The sequence below is a fragment of the Antennarius striatus genome, chromosome 6 (genome assembly GCF_040054535.1).
Source record: "Antennarius striatus isolate MH-2024 chromosome 6, ASM4005453v1, whole genome shotgun sequence".
Lineage (NCBI taxonomy): Eukaryota > Metazoa > Chordata > Actinopteri > Lophiiformes > Antennariidae > Antennarius > Antennarius striatus.
In genome coordinates, this window is record NC_090781.1 from 24,675,579 (window position 1) to 24,692,568 (window position 16,990).

The 16,990-nt window shown below is 44.1% G+C and overlaps 2 protein-coding genes across 2 annotated transcripts in view; one reads left to right on the plus strand and one right to left on the minus strand.

Annotated features, from left to right (window-relative positions):
• The window catches only part of sgpp2 (sphingosine-1-phosphate phosphatase 2), an 11,458-nt gene extending 3,605 nt beyond the window's left edge, over positions 1-7,853 (minus strand). The window contains exons 1-3 of the mRNA XM_068317896.1: positions 7,661-7,853; positions 6,343-6,504; positions 353-532 (exon numbers count right to left, since the gene is read on the minus strand). Of these exons, the coding sequence (XP_068173997.1) occupies positions 353-532; positions 6,343-6,504; positions 7,661-7,705 (387 nt within the window). The 5' untranslated portion in view covers positions 7,706-7,853. The remainder of the gene's footprint in view (positions 1-352; positions 533-6,342; positions 6,505-7,660) is intronic.
• Positions 7,854-9,866: 2,013 nt separating this feature from the next.
• On the plus strand, positions 9,867-12,779 carry LOC137596659 (RING finger protein 228). Its single transcript, XM_068317353.1, has 2 exons — positions 9,867-11,254; positions 11,438-12,779. The coding sequence occupies exon 1, from the start codon at positions 10,038-10,040 to the stop codon at positions 10,806-10,808; it is 771 nt and encodes a 256-aa protein (XP_068173454.1). The 5' UTR covers positions 9,867-10,037; the 3' UTR covers positions 10,809-11,254; positions 11,438-12,779.
• Positions 12,780-16,990: the final 4,211 nt, after the last annotated feature.

Genomic DNA, 16,990 nt, shown 5'->3' on the forward strand with positions numbered 1-16,990 from the left:
CAATGAAGAAAGACTTGAATGAAGTTATCTGAGACATTCAGTGTTCAAAAGTAAATTAAATAAATCAAAGATGTGTGGGTCAAAAGAACACAGAGAGTCTAAATGGAAACCTTACAAAAAAATACAAATCCCTAAAAGAAATAAATAAAAAATATATAATAAATGAAAATAAATAAATATGTACAGATGTATGTATGTATGTATGTATGTATGTATGTATGTATGTATGTATGTATGTATGTATGTATGTATGTATGTATGTATGTATGTATGTATGTATGTATGTATGTATGTACAGTATGTACGGATGGATGGATGGATGGAGCTGTGTGGTGGTGTCGGCACTGCTCACCTGTATCCTGGAGGGGGCGCTCAGCAGCAGTGTGAAGGAGATGGCGGTGGCGGCCATGGCGTGGGTGGAGGGCAGCCCGTACTCGGCGTCAACACGCATCTCCAGCTTGACCACGGGGGGCGAGAGGGGGCGGGGCAACTTCAGCAGGTCCTTCATCACCTGGCCGATGTACATCACCACCTGAGGGGGGGAGAGAGAGTAGAGACTGTCTGAGGAATCAACCCGGTCACTGCTAGAACCCCAACATCTTCACCTCCTCCACCTGCAGCTCCACTTCCTGTCCTATGTTCAGCACCACTGTCTCTAATCCCTCACCACTGTCTCTAATCCCTCACCACTGTGTCTAATCCGTCCATCACCACTGTCTCTAATCCAGTGGTGATGGATTAGGGACCACTGTCTCTAATCCTCACCACTGTCTGTAATCCCTCACCACTGTCTCTAATCCATCACCACTGTCTGTAATCCCTCACCACTGCCTCTAATCCATCATTGCTGTCCTCACCACTAATCCGTCCATCTCTAATCTGTCCATCATGGCTGTCCTAATAATAATAATAATAATGATAATAATAATAATAATAATCCAGACTTTATTGATCCCCAGAGGGGAAATTCACTTTACACTCTTTTTAGTACATGCATTTCTGTTAGTATACAGCACATCACACACAGCGTTGTGAACAAGGCCCCTGAAACACACAGCACACTAGGGGCCTGTCATCATGCAGTTAGTCCAGGGAGGAAGAGTGACGGGTCGCGCTCGGAGGTCGCGCCCCAATAAGCAGCTTGTGGTGGGGACGGCGCCTTGCTCAAGGGCGCCTCGGCAGTGGCTGGGAGGTGAGCTGACACCTCCCACTGTCAGCTCACACTCCAGGGGATGTCGTGGCGGGAGCGGGAATCGATCCACCGATGGCCGGGCGATCCGTCTTCAAGACATCTGCTCTACCGCTAGGCCACTGCCGCCCCCCAAATGTCCCAAATCCCAAATGTCCCAAATGTCCCCCCAAATGCTGCCGTCCTCACCAATGTCTCAAATCTGTCTTCACCACTGTCTCTAATCCATCACCACAATCTCTAATCCGTCCATCATGACTGCCCTCACCACTGTCTCTAATCTGTCTTCACCACTGTCTCTAATCCTCACCACTGTCTCTAATCTGTCTTCACCACTGTCTCTAATCCTCACCACTGTCTCTAATCTGTCTTCACCACTGTCTCTAATCCTCACCACTGTCTCTAATCCTCACCACTGTCTCTAATCCTCACCACTGTCTCAAATCCATCACCACTGTCTCAAATCCTCACCACTGTCTCTAATCCATCACCACTGTCTCAAATCCTCACCACTGTCTCTAATCCTCACCACTGTCTCAAATCCTCACCACTGTCTCTAATCCTCACCACTGTGTCTAATCCTCACCACTGTCTCTAATCCTCACCACTGTCTCTAATCCTCACCACTGTCTCTAATCCACACCACTGTCTCAAATCCTCACCACTGTCTCTAATCCTCACCACTGTCTCTAATCCTCACCACTGTCTCTAATCCTCACCACTGTGTCTAATCCTCACCACTGTCTCTAATCCTCACCACTGTCTCTAATCCACACCACTGTCTCTAATCAACACCACTGTCTCTAATCCGTCCATCATGACTGTCCTCACCACCGTCTCTAATCTAATTTGATCATTTCTGACGTGATTTTTTTCTTCTACTGCTGATGTCACTCAGTCGAGCCTCTGACGTTCCCCCAGTCGGACACCAGCGTGACTGAAACAGCCTGCCAGCCCCCGGAGAACTAATCAGAGATGTAGGAAGAGGATAATAAAGTAGAGGAAGTCAACTCCTGATTAGAGTTTGCTCTAGACGTGACCACACCCTCATTAATGAGTCAACACTGTTCCTACTCACAAACAATAGAAAACAGCAGAACCCCCCACCCCCCACCCCCCCGGTATGGAGTCCAGACTGTGTTGTCGTCCTGTAACAACATCTACTGTCAGATACCGAGAAATGAAGCAGGTCTGATTTGCTGACACAGCATCTTCTCCTGGTGGGGTCAAACTGAGGGCTCCTGACGCTCACTACAAGGTGTGTGTGTGTGTGTGTGTGTGTGTGGTGGTAGAGGTATTATGTGTGTGTCCTGGCAAAAAAGTGCTACCGATTCCCTTTCATGAGCTCCCCAGCGGCCGTGGGGGGGGCTGCTCCAGGTTTATTTAAAGCTCTGCCTTGTATATTTAATGACCGGCTGTCTAAGCGAGGGGCAGGGAGGCAGAGCGGAGACACCGAGCAGGACGCTAATGTGTGTGTTTAAGGCTGAGAAATGAGAGGGTGTTATTACCAACTCTAGTGGCACTGTAATCTGGAAGTCCTTGTTACCATGGCAATGGAGATATAAAAATATGTTGGTGTTATCTGTGAGGAGGACACGCAGCGAGGCGTTCAAAGTCACCGCGGATCTGTGGACAACCGATCATCAGCTAATAACAGGAATTTGTGAAAAAAAAAAAAAACACGGAAAAATAAAAATCAAGTTTACGTCATTTTACTTGACTTTACGTTTGTCGTTAAAAAATAAAGTTTCATCGTCAGCTTAAATAGATTCATATTAACCAAATATTATTGAAAATGCATTCATAAATAAAGTCCAGGACAGAACTGGGAATGATTATTTTCAGTTTATACAGTTTAATTCGACTTAACGTTATTTTTAGACTTTTTTTTCCACGTCTCCTGGAACCAAATAACAACGTAAATTTAATCAAAATGACCAAAATGAGCACAAATAAGGGAATGAATGATAAAAATAAAGTATAATAAAGTCTTCCTGTTTACTACTAAATCTGAATCTGATCAATCCAATTGGTATTTCTGTGTATTCCCACAACAAGCGTTTTCTTGTGTGCGTTTTACCCTCCATGCTCTTTCCCGACACAATGAATCTGCCCACCAGCTCATGTGTGCACGTGATGTGATACCCCCGCTCCACCCCGTGTCCCCCCACCCCATTAACACAACATATTCAGTAAAGCCAGAGCTTGACTTATGCCTTTGTAGCGGTCAGATGACAGGAGTGGCCCAGAGCCTGTCTGCTCATATTAGTGGAAGAGTTAAAGACAGGCCAAGAAATGCAAACAGGCATGTAGCCGAGCCAGATTGTATGTTTCCTCCTGAATACGTCTATTGATCCATGGCAGAGCAGCTCTGGACTTTGATCTGTCAACATGTGGATCACAATGAGGGTGTATGTGTGTGTGTGTGTGTGTGTGCAGATTCAGAAAACAGCAGTTATTGCACAGCTCATTGTTTGCATGATTAAACTCAGAAAATGTTTGTTTTGCACTTATATCGACATTTTAAATCTCTTAATTTGATTACAAGAGCATTTTCTTAGAGATGAGATGCGAGACAGTCTTGCATCAAGGCGCTGCAAAAAAAACGTCACACTGATTGAATTACTGGTGATAACATTATATTTTCAGCTGCTTATAAGATTCGAGTTGAACTAGCGTCATACTCAGATAAAAACCCTTTATATTTAAACCATAAGAAGTCGATTGGTACAGTTAGTAATGGGGGAGTAATGCATGAAAGGTTTGTCCAGTGCAGTCAACACGATGACTTAAACCTGCATTCTTTCTAATAGCCAGCACGGCGCTCCGCTGGTTGCAGAAAGATGTCTAACTTTGTAAACTTATGAGTAAATGACCAGACCTCTCACTCCACTTATTTCCTCAGTTAACACTTCATTAACACGTTCATGGTCGAGGTGAATTCACTGAGGAAAAGACAGGAGACAGAGCTGGAGGTAGCAGAGATGAAGATGCTGAGGTTCTCTCTGGGAGTGACCAGGATGGATAGGATCAGGAATGAGTACATCAGAGGGACAGCACATGTTAGAGGTTCTGGAGATAAAGTCAGAGAGGCCAGACTGAGATGGTTTGGACATGTCCAGAGGAGAGATAGTGAATATATTGGTAGAAGGATGCTGAGTTCTGAACTGCCAGGCAGGAGGCCTAGAGGAAGACCAAAGAGGAGGTTTATGGATGTAGTGACAGAGGACATGAAGGTAGTTGGTGTGAGAGAAGAGGATGAGAAGACAGGGTTAGATGGAGGCAACTGATTCGCTGTCATGACCCCTGAAAGGGAAAGCCGAAAGGAGAAGAAGAAGGAGGTCTATGTGGATAGCTTCAAGTCTTCTTTTCATCATTTAGGGGGTTTAGAGATTTTTGTTACAAGACTGGAATGGATTAAAATTGTTTTAATTATTTTAAATGGAGAAAATTCGTTTGAGATACGAGTAAATTGACGTACGAGCTCAGTCATGGATTGAATGAAACTCCTATCTCGAGGTACTACTGTGTTTCTGCTCAGGAAAATTACAGATTGTTATGCAGATTGTTATCTTTATCCTACAGTTCTAACTCTAAGCCTGTGAAAACTGTCAGACTAATGTTCTTGGACCGGGTCAGTGACAGTGGCCCATTTCAGATTCTGACCCAGGGCCCTTTTGCTGCATGGGATTCCCTTTAAATGTCTCTCTTTTCTCCTTTTCCAATCCATGGTTAGCTGACCTGAAGGAACAGTGTCCAAAACAAAAGTCTTTTATAAAAGAGGACTTGAGGACATGATATTCAGAAATAACGCCATCACCTGTCCCGTTCCTGCCAGGTTCATAATCAGGTCATCACAACTTATACTTAATTTTAACTAATAGCTAATTGTTCGTTAATACTTTTGTACATTATTATTATAGTTCACAAACTACTTGTTTTGCCTTGAATTTGATTGGTGATGTTGCGGATAAAGTCGTGCCTATACGTTTTTTCTTTGGAGACATTCCTCTGCTAACCAGATTTATTGTGCACACCTTGTTAAAGTATAACTTCTAATGTTTTTATGCTCCAAACAACAGTGTAGGTGTATTTGCATGACGCAGAACGACAATAATACCACACAACACTGCAATATAAGTCATGGCTGTGTAGTTAATGACAGTTATTTCTTCAGTCAACAACAGTCCCATTGTAAGCAAGGCAGCAGCGATCAGTGAAGGACATGGGTATGGAAGTCTTCTTTTCTAGATGTGTCTTTTAGTCATTTTGTGCCAGTTTTGTACATGAGGCAATAAAATCCTTTTTGTCAACCTTAGAACTCTTGGAGCACAATCGCAGGGTGGTGTTAGAAGTTAAAAGAGTGGGGTTACGTCCCCTCTGGGCCCACGGACCAAATGGACGGAGTAGTGAAAGCTCAAGAGTGTTGATGAGGCCAATAAAGACACTCCGCTGGAGGAGTAAAGCTGCTATAATGTCTAACTAGCGAGAGGGCAATGAATGTGTTTAGTGGGCGAGGTGGGGAGTGTGAGCCTATGTGTGTGTGTTGGTGTTTATGTGTGTTTGAGAGAAGTTCACACAGGGGCCTGCATGGTGCAGCCAGGATGCCAGAAGAATGGTAGCCCTTTCCCCTGGGGGCCAAACACGGGGTTCAGGCGCAGGGCACCCACCAAGCGTTGGAGGCAGGGACACAAAGGGCACAAAAACACCCTCCCCGCTCCACACGGAGCAGGACTGGGGGGCCACGACTGTCCGTGGACGTGTCAAACACCCCTCCGACTGGGATCACGTGTTACGTCTTTCAGGGTCTGTTGTCGCAATGTGCTGAACTTTATCAGAACAAACATCTAAAGGGGAAAATTCTGGCTCTTTCCACTGATGTGTCCTCATGTGTGGCCTCTCCAATGTCAGGGGCCCTGGTCAGGCTGGCCCCAGTGCCCCCCCCCCCCCGGCCTGGGGATATATGAACATGCTGGTGTCAGAGACAGGTCAAAGGATGAAAGGAGGTTGAAAGGTGAAGAAAGGGGGACAGAGAGCAGAGAGAAGAGGGCTGGCATTGTGGAAGAGACCGACTTCAGATTTAAGACTCGTGTTGGCGTCGGCTGACGTGGTCCGACACGCAAACACCCACAATCCCTCTGTGTGCGACTTACAGTCCACATGTTGACCAGGCGTCGGCACAGAAACGGGTCCAGGTTCCAGTGGATGCAGGGCAGGCAGGTGATGTAGAAGACTTCATGTCCCATGGCTGCCGACAGCAGGAAGAGGAAGTAGAAGATCTTGTTCCTCACCTCGTACCGAGGCCCGCTGCAGTCCTGCACACACAATGGACACACACAATGAACATACATTGTGATTGCCACAATAACCACTGGAAGCACGCCATATCAGATAAACAATCTGCATATCGCACCTCGCGTTAGCGTCGCACCTGTCTGTTACTGCAGAATGTTGGTTTTACTGTTTGCCATGTGGACCAGAAGTCAGGTCCTAATTAATTAATTGGATCTACTTATTGACTTTTTTATGGCAGGATATGAAGAAATACCGATTTAAGGATACACTTCAAAGAAGTTAACCGTCTCACAAGAGAACCACTTAAAGTTGGTTCGAGAAGCAGAAACTTCTAGGAACTTTTCGAAAAGAGAAATATTCCGACGTGACTCAAAAGTTAGACCCAGAAGAGAATCTGAGGATGTAGACGGGTGGTGGTGGTGGTGATGCGTCATCTTGAAGCTTTCCTCAGAATAGAGGAGGAGATACAGCAGGAGGGGGGCTACCATGGTAATTTGGTCACCATGGTTTCACATCATGCATCTTTCACAGCCTTGTGTTTATTATTGTTCTGTTTTGCGAAAATCTCTTTTTTCAAGCATGTTTGACGTTTACGACAATGTAGTGTTGAAGTTAACATCTCTGTGATAATCTTAAATAAGTTGTAAGTGTGGACTTGATGTGGGGGGGGGGTGATGACCCACTCCCACTCGGATGGGACGTCCCGTGAGGATGTGCGAACACACACACACACACACACACAGGCTAGAAGTGGGTGGACAGGTTTTGAGAAACATCTATGGTATCTAGTTTGCATCAGGTGCAAAGTTTCCACAACCCCCCACGTCTGGATTTTAACAAGGCAAAGTAAAGATGGCCTTGATGACGTCACCATGCTCATTTTCTTCTAGAAAAAGCTCTTGACTGTGGACACCTCACACCATCTGGCTATCATCAGAATAAATGAGGTGAGAAATAAGTGGAACGGTGTTCATTCAACCTGGGGAGGACACATTTTTGTCTTCAAACTAGAGAGAAGAATGTAAACACCCCCCCCCACACACACACACACACCACTGCTTGCCTTTGTGAAGCCCAGGATGAGGCTGACAGACACCCAGACAAACGGGAAAAGCCTGTCGCCGCGCACCTCCCGCTCCACGCGTACCGACTCGTTCTCCGCGGTAAACAACTTACAGCGGCAGCACTTCCGTTCTCCTTGTGTTGGAAGTTCGAATTCATATCCTGGTGGTCCCAGGTCTCCCTCGTCCGCCCACGTGGTTTGCCTTCACGACCCGCGGCTCCGGTGGGAGTGCGCGTCCTCCCGGGGCCGCCGTGATGCGCGCCTTCGATCAGGAACAGTCCGCATCCTCTCTGGAATCGGGCCACCAGCTCCGAGTCTTGGAGGTACGACAGCAGCTCCAGGGTGTCACCTTGAAGAGACACGAACGCAGCAGCGAGCGGATGAGGGTTCTCTGAGCTGGAGCCGGTCCGTGGAGACGCTTCCCCAGGTAGCGCGCAGGTGCGGCGGCTCCACAAGGTGTGCGCGACGGGGCGTGGCCGCCAGGGGCTGGAGCGGCTTTAATGTTTCTGTACAACCTCTATTCTGGGTCACATGTTTTATAAATTAGCTATTTGAAGACTGGAATGGAGATGTTTCACTTCTCAGACTCTATACTCTACACCAGGGGTGTCAACCTCATCAAGGGCCACATGAGAATAATGTCTGTCCTTACAGGGCCAGATGTAAAAAAAAAAGTGACTCCTTGATGTTAAATAATGCTGAATTTATTAATTTTTCAAGTTACAAACATTATAGTTTCACAGAAAAAACCCCTGTTTGTTTGTGTCTCTGTTCTAACATGAATCCTTTTAATCTGTCAGGTTATTAAACACACAGAACTCCATCAATCAAGGATCAATCTATTGATGAATAAAGAAAAATGACATCAAACACAAGTTAGCACATTAACTTTGTTCAAATTGGTTTTGTCAAAGTTGAAATGGGATTAATTTCTGCATTTTGGGAAATGTAGTTTTTGGTCAAAGTACACTTTTTTATATGTATTTGTTTTTAGACAGTCTGACCTTTTATGCTGAAGCGGGCCACATAAAATGATGTGGAGGGCCACATTTGGCCCCCGGGCCTTGAGTTTGACACATCTTTGTTTATGATAAATATAGGTTTCCTGCATATTCCTATTTTTAACTTTATTTTTAAAAATATGGCTGCACATTTTATGTAGAATTAGATAAACAATAAGAAAACAAAGACAGTGCTCTTAAAAGATGATTCATCTTCATCAACGTCATCGTGGTGATGCAACATTTAAAAAAATTGGAACAGCTCCATTTTATTGAACAATCTACCTAAACATGTGTACTTATGCTGGAAAAGCTCCTCCTGCTTCTGTGTGGTTTGCTGGTTAAACATAATTTCAATAGAAGTTGGGATAAAACTGCACACTTGTGTTAACTTGAGCCTGAAAGTTGGTTTTAAGTGCACTTTTATTACTGTCCAACTATTGTTCTTCTTAAATCCATCCATCCTCAGCTTGTAAACCATGAAGCCTTCAGCTTCAGACTCGTACGATCACTTTAGAACACTTCGACAGGAGGTTATGGGTTCAAACTCAGACCTGGTGCCTCTGTGGTTCCTCCAGGTTGAACAAGTTATCCCTAATTATCTATAATTTAATTTTTAAAAACATTTTTATACACTGTTATATGCAAAATGAATGAAACCTATATCACAACAGTGTTGCTCTTGGATTGCAGAGACCTTTTGGGGACCACAAAGCTTCACAAAACCAGCAACCAAGCTATAAAAACATGTTTTATTTATCTAAACATATATATTTTTGCCAGCAACCCAACTCCAAAAGGTTTATGGAACACATGTGGAGCTTCTGCTCCTCCTCAGATGTTCCTAATGCGGACTGAGTAACATAATCATCTGTCTGTGATGTTGGGCAGCAGGCCTGCGCCTGACTGGAAGCTCAATGACCTCAGATGCTTCGTTACAGGAAGCCCAGAGGACCAAATTGGCGCTTCCTGTGTTGTGACACGATCTGCGTCAGAGACTTGTCCCTGCGCGTCCACACACCCACAACAACAACGAAAACAACAACACACACACACACACACACACACACACGCACACACACACACACACACACAACTCTCTCTCTCTCTCTCTCGCTTTAACGCATCTCTCCTCTTCCTCTCTCCCACCTTCATTCGCGGGATGCTCGGACTCTCCGGATGAACGAGACGCGTCCTCCTCCTCCTCCATCATTACATCATCATCCCCACGCTTTTTATTTTTTTATTTCTATTTTTTATAACCATCATTCGACTCCTCCCGAGCAGTGCGCGCTCCGCTGGGCTCCGGATTATTATTATTATTATTATTAAAACTCCATCACTGACGTCTGCGGGGAGGGTTTGGCGGGTGGGGGGTGGTGATGGCGCTTCGATGAACGGAAAAGAGAGGAGGGGGAGAGGAGGGGGAGACGTGCACCGTCATCAGCATCTGTCCGCCAGCTCCCTTTGTGCTCACAGGAGAATGTAAATGGCGAAAGATGACATGGCAGAGGTAGATTTGGCACCGAACGGAGCGGAGCCCCCCGGCCAGGCCTCCTCGGCGTTCCCTTACGAGGAATACGAATGCAAAATCTGCTATAATTATTTCGACCTTGACCGACGGGCTCCGAAAATCCTCGAGTGCCTCCACACGTTCTGCGAGGAGTGCCTGAACACGCTCCATCTCCGGGAGGAGCGGCCATGGCGCATCAGCTGCCCCGTCTGTCGCCACCGGACTCCGGTGCCGGACTACCGGATCCAAAACCTCCCCAACAACACCAAGGTGACGGAGGATTTCCCGCTTTACATCGACTCGGACCCGCTTCCCCAGGACGCGCTCCCGCCGTACCCTCCGCCGCTGCACCCGGCCCTGGTCGCGCTCCGCCGGGAGGAAGCGTCCGGCGCGTCCAGCGTCAGCCAAGCCACCCCGTCCACCACCGTGTCCACGGCCACCACGCTCTCCCAGGACTCGGTGCGTTACGACAGCTGTCAGAGCTGCAAACGGGTGGCGCTGACCACCGGCTGCGTGTGCGTGATCTTCTCCTTCCTCTCCATGCTGGTGCTGCTGTTCATGGGCCTGATCTTCGTGCACAGCCACAGCATCGCCCCCTCCCCGGCCGGACCCATTTGCTTATCGGTAGCCAGCATCCTGGCCATGTTCTCCGTGGTGGTCACATGGCTCATCTGCTGGCTCAAGTACAGACCGGATCATGAGACCGGCCGCGCATCCGCCACCAGTAACTCCCGGAGAAACGCCTGACGATGGAACCGCTGTGTGTGTGTGTGCGTGTGTGTGTGAGTGTGTGTGAGGGTCTCTACATAATAATACGCTCCCTTTACTTTTCCCAGGAATCTATATGGACTTTTTTTAATCAGCAAACACCCAAAGGCCTTCATGTTGTTTGGAGCAATAGGCCGACATGATCCCTTCGGTGGTGCGCTTGGATTTCCTGCAGGGCGCAGATGTTTGCGCGTCTGGAGGGGTGAACCTGGTGGGGTAGGGGGTGTCCAAGATGTGGTGGGTTTGATGACTGAATGTGACGTGTTAATTAATCATTCCTTCCCCCCACCACCACCTCACCATGATGACTAATATGCATATCCCACTATGTCCACTCACTGTATGATAAACTGGCCATGATGATCCACCCTATAGCTCAGCAAAGCACTGCTGTATTGTACAGATCTCTGATGCTCACCTCTGAGGTGATTATTCTTTATTATTATTAATATTTTTGCTTGATATGTTGAAGTGAGAATCCTCTAAAATGTCATTTCCTTACAAACAAGCCAAAATTTAAACTGTAAATAGTAAAAAAGGGGGGGTTTAATGGGTTCTAAAAGAAGAAAAAAAAAATCCTCATCTTTGTTCTTGAACTTCTCCCACAGGGTGTCACTGTTTCCTTTCCACACTGAAATCTGCACCCATCCAGGACAGCTTGTGATTTTTTTATTTGACTACTTTTGATGCATGTTGGGCTCTTGAGAAGGTCCAGATGATCTCTTTTTGACTTTCATTTAAGACGGAACCATACTCATCCTGAAACTGTGTGCCTCACCTCGTCGCTGAATGATGGCTTCAGCGATGGAAACCATTCACCTGCCTCTTTTTCCATGCAGCCAGCAGGGATTTGCTCTCCCTGTCAAATCAGTCACACATCATAGGAGCTGAAAACTGGGTTTCCAGCATGGAGCGCTCTTTCACTTTGGCTTTTTACGCCGATGAAAAATGTGGGAATAAGTTGGGATGAATTTGAGAGCCATGCAGGCCTCAGCTGCTCCCGTGTTGGAGTTCCATCCTCTTCCTCCTTTGAGGATCCATGTTTTTCTGAAATGTGATTTTCTTGACCATGGAATCGACCTATTAGAGGACAATCTTGCCTCCTCTGAGACCTAAAATCAAGCACTTTTGCAAACTCAGAGAGCTGCACCGTCAAAGTATCGGATGGGCGAGTTTGTATTATTTCAGTGCCTGCATTAACATAATGCAATTATTAGATGTTAATGAAGTAGAGCTTGACAATGAGGTTTTTGTGTTGTCCCACCCCCCAATAGAAACACTGAATTAGTGTGATGAGTTTTTTGGCAACAGTGTCATCGAGGCTAACTTCTTAGCTTTCGCTAATGGATATCACTGTGAGCCGTTTTGTACATATAATTGTAGAATTATTTATTTGTTGTTCTTGGCTATGACAGGAAGTGATACCTAAGTGGTGGAGAGGCGTGTGCGTTGCACTCCTGTGTCGTGATCGGCCTCCTTGACCTTCCCAGCAGCATTTATTTGTTGAATTTGGAGCTGATTCGAACACCAATGTGGTTTGTTCTAAGCACTTATTGCCCTTGCACAATCATGGTGCCCCTACTTCACTGCAAGGGGGCGAAACAAAGCGAAAACAGTCCAACATGATTCTTAAACCTCCCCTCCCTTCCTCCTGATACCAATGTTTGCTTCAATCATCCTGCGCTACCTTTCCCCAACTGTCCAGCGATGCACTTTCACCCTCTTATTTGTCACAAGTAACGGGGTCTACCTATGGAAATCTAAGCTTATTGTATTTATTTGAAGAGGACCTATAGAAATGATGGTGGTTTTTAATGGGAATCTGTGATTGTTGTTCAAGTACCAAATGTATTTGCACAGAGAAATGTTCCTGATGTGCTGTTTTACATGCATAAACACATTTCAGTAATAAAGGAAACCTGGTTACCCACCGGATTCTTTCTTTGTCAAGTCCACAGGAAGGAAAAATGACATCTGGGGTGAAACAAAAGTCCTTCATCCTTTCAACTGCTCTTAAACGATCCATAAAATGTCAACCTGTAACTGAACAGCCAATCAGAGGCTGCAGGGAACGTTTGAATGGCTCACAAAAGCCTAAATCAATATTTTTTTCTCAGTCAGTCCCTCCTAGGTGAGGCTGAAGCTTCCTGCTGTGCATCGAACACGCCCCCTACTGTAAGATAAAGACTCCTACATTCTATTAAAAACATTAAACCCCAACCTTCTGTCAACTTTCAGCTTCTAAAGGCCCGTAAATCCGCTGGTGTTTTCGGTGTGGACTCAGTCCTGACGCGCGTCACAAACTGTTTTACCTGTGGTTAAAATGTTATTTTATAAAAAAAGGCAAATAAACGGAACTAATTAAAACAACTTTTGACCAGTCAACATGTTTAGATGATTACTTAAACATTAAAGAATAAAGTCCACATTATATTGACCCATAATCGCCCTTGAATTAAATTTTCAATCCCATAAGTCAACCTTTTAATATTTTACGCACCTTTATCCTTCACTATAGCTGTATATTCCAATCAGCCACACTTGCGTAGATAATCGATAAACAGATTGAGGGGAATTATCAGGGGGAAGACCCGGTAAATGTTTGGGAAATGCCCATTCAAATTGGACCATTTTACAATGATAACCATAAATCCCCTTGAGACCCTGGTGGAGGAACTACTGCGCCACAAAACCCCCCAAAATCCCTCCCGGTGCGCATTCGGTCTGCTTGCTTTTATTTTTAAGTGGTTTTTTTCTCTCCACATCTCATCTTCATAAGTGTTTTATCGTTTTAAGATTATTTCTGCATGCTGTTTTAAAAAAAAAAAAAGGCATTAAAACAAGACCATGAAAACTCAACAAAACTTCAGACAGTAAAATATAGTTTTAAAAGTTTTAAAATATCAGTCTATTACGACGGCAACGACTTATTCACTTTAATACTTACTTTAATGCAATACTAGTTACATTTAATCCCATCATCTATCCCATCGACAATAAAATAGAACTTTTTATTCTACAATTTAATTTACAGATCTATGATGGTCTATACTCTTTTATCCTAAACTGTCCAGCAGTTAAAGTTGTTGAAAGTAATAATACAGAAGTTTTGGAATCTATTAGTACATTTGAATATATTACTGAATTGGCTGCATATTAATAAATGATGCTTAAATATGGAAAGGAGACTATTTAGGTTAAAAAAAAAGACTGTTTGGAGGCTGTTGTCGATTGAATTTAGGAAAAGCATACATTTTCAACACATACAACTTATGGTCCGATAGCTTTATAGATATGACAGATAAAAAATGTTAAACACAACTAAAATATGTTAGATATCATTAAATAGAACCATAAAATAAACAGTACAATAGATCAGCTTGTGTTTGGTCTCTCTGAAGTCACAGTCGAGTATAAATTAACCTATTTCATTAACAATGCCCTGTTTTAGAGCCTTTTGTCATACAACTATTACTGTGGTGCGACGGAAACTAATTGATTTGACGAATATGTATTTGTGAATGTCCCCCTCCAGAGCATGTGATGCAACGAGGCCTAATTTATTTCTCATCAAGCCAGATTTCTGACTTTGGATTTCATCCTCCGGTAATGGATTGGATACGGAGATTCAGTGTCGCTTTTAAAGAAAGGGTCGAGGTATGCATCATGGCTTTCTCTGTTTTCCATTTGCTCCCTCTGTTTTTTCCCCTCGGCTGTAATATCCAATTTCAATAAGATCACTGACACTCCCAAATCGTCACGTCGCAGCGTAAAAACTGATGGTTTTTAGAGGGAAAGGTCAGTCAGAAACGCAAGAAAGGCGAGCATCCAGGCTTCGGCCTCACATTAATTCTGTGACTCAAACTGTTGAAAACATTTACAAGGTCCACGTGCTAACAATGCTCCATTCATTTCTTCTGCCTACAGCAGAAGAATTCTGCTCTGTCCCAGAATAGAACTCGTTAGATGATAATTTGGACCGCGACTCAATTAATTATCTGATCGCCAAGCACTACGGAAGCCCAGAGAAGCAGTTCCTCTCAGTTGACGCCGCTTTTGGTTTTATTACATGCGTAAAAACGCACAAAAAAAGGCGCACCGTCTCCCGTGTTATGACAACCCACGGGATTCAGTTAATTCCACGGAGATGCTGTGGCCTGAAGATAATGACATCCTCCTTAGCAGGTGAAAGACCCCCGCTGACCCCACTCATTTAAACGCAGCGTCCACCCATTGTCAACGCGCGTTTTTGACAGCAGAGTCAACATCTGAGGTGCGTTCCCCCCCCTAAAGCCACTATAGAATCGAATGTTAATTGAAACCTACTTAGCCCGTGGGGTATAAAGCTCTTCTCTCCGCGTAAATTAAGGTGAATGACAGGGACCGCGGTGGCCCCCCCCGCAGGGCCCCGTTATTGCTCCAAAGCGCATAGGTGAGTGGATTGAGACATGAAAGGGCTAATCAGGTGCTGGTGGGGCTTTTTGACTTTAGATTAACATAAATCACGAGAAGAATCCTGGGATTTCATTCCAGGACAACTTTTAATTGATAATATATTTTACATACATTTCTGATCAGGACTCATATTTACTCTTAAACTCCTGTAAATCCATTAATTCTAGATAGTCATGTTTGATCCATACGAGGAAGGGCCCGACCAAAGTTGTTCTGAGGGATTCACTTGAAATAAATGTGTTAAATATTAATTCAGACAAATATTGAGACATTTCTTCTTCGTGCGCTCTGGCGCAGAGGATCAACTTTGGAGTTGCGTTATTTGAGATGATGGACACCGGGATAAAACGAGCTTTTGTCTGATTTCAATGCGCAAAAGCGGAATCAATTCAGTGATTGGTCAGAAATTGAAGGTGGCTCACGTTATTCAGTACCTAAAAAACCCCGCAAATATCCATAAATTAACTTGGGTGTATTGTTTTTGTCTCTTTTGTAACTGACATTATTGATGATTAGACATTTAGGGATGAACATACACCCACTGGTCCGATGCTAGACTGGCTTTACGGCCGCCCTGGCGTCGTATCCTGCTGTGGCGCACGTCCCCCTTCAGACTGTTCTCTGCTGGTTGGTGCTCAGTCTGAAAACCACAATAAATTCCTTGAGGTGCACACACTTTAGCACCATTTGTGTCATATATGAGACCAAGGGGTGGGAACAAATTAGGGTCGTGCAGGATAGAATGCATTAAACACTGCAGATTTTTATAGAAAAGGGGTAGTCTAGTTTATATACATATTTTATTTTGGAAGTTTTGCATAAAGACCTGTAAAATCAGGAATTATTGCTTTACCCCCATCCGCTCTGGTAATCTTTAATATTCATGTTGTATAATTAGGACAAATCCGATAGATGAGATAGAGCAGAAATCAATAGAAACTGTTATGATTAAGAAAGTAATGTTCATGCTGCCTACAACAACCTGCAATCTGAGCAAATATGAAAAGCTTGTCATCACAAAGATTATAGAGAGTTTCTTTGTCAAATAACCCATAAATAAAGAGAGTCGATAAATAAGTTAAATATGATCTATAAAATCATCCTAACACGATAAATTACAACTGCCTGGTTTTCTATTTTTGTTGAGAATTGTTTTTCTTCACATCAATTAAATATCCTGCTTGTTTTGTTAACTTATTAGACTGAAAGTATTTTCTAATAATTCATCCGCTTCATTCCAACAAATTAAGACTGAAATATTAATCAGGAGTTATAGAAAAGTAGTCACTTGTTGCCTCAGAAAGTATTAGAGTGGATTTTAGGAATCAAAACTACTTATTTGTTAGTTCCATCTTTATTATTTAGTATAATTACTTATTATTTAGTAATATTAGAACAAAATATTCCTTCTATCGTTGAGGCTGTTGGAAAAGACCGATATATGGGGATGTAAACAATAGTTTGGTTGAATTAATACAAATTCTAACACGTTAACGGATAAAAACACTATTTAAGGGTGGCGCTTTGCTGCTATACTTCATTCCTGATAGATTCATCAGCACTAAGTCATATTTTGACACTTTTCCTGGTCAGAAACTCCGTAGATTCAATATTTAGATTGATTTTGAGCCTCCGGTCCGGTGTGTGACAGCCTCTCTGATAGGACTAAAGTTTTCAGCCTCAGCCAATCATAGAGCTCAGCTGCA

Coding starts and splice junctions, on each gene's coding strand:
- LOC137596659 (XM_068317353.1), top strand. CDS start 10,038: ATGGCGAAAGATGACATGGCAGAGGTAGATTTGGCACCGAACGGAGCG.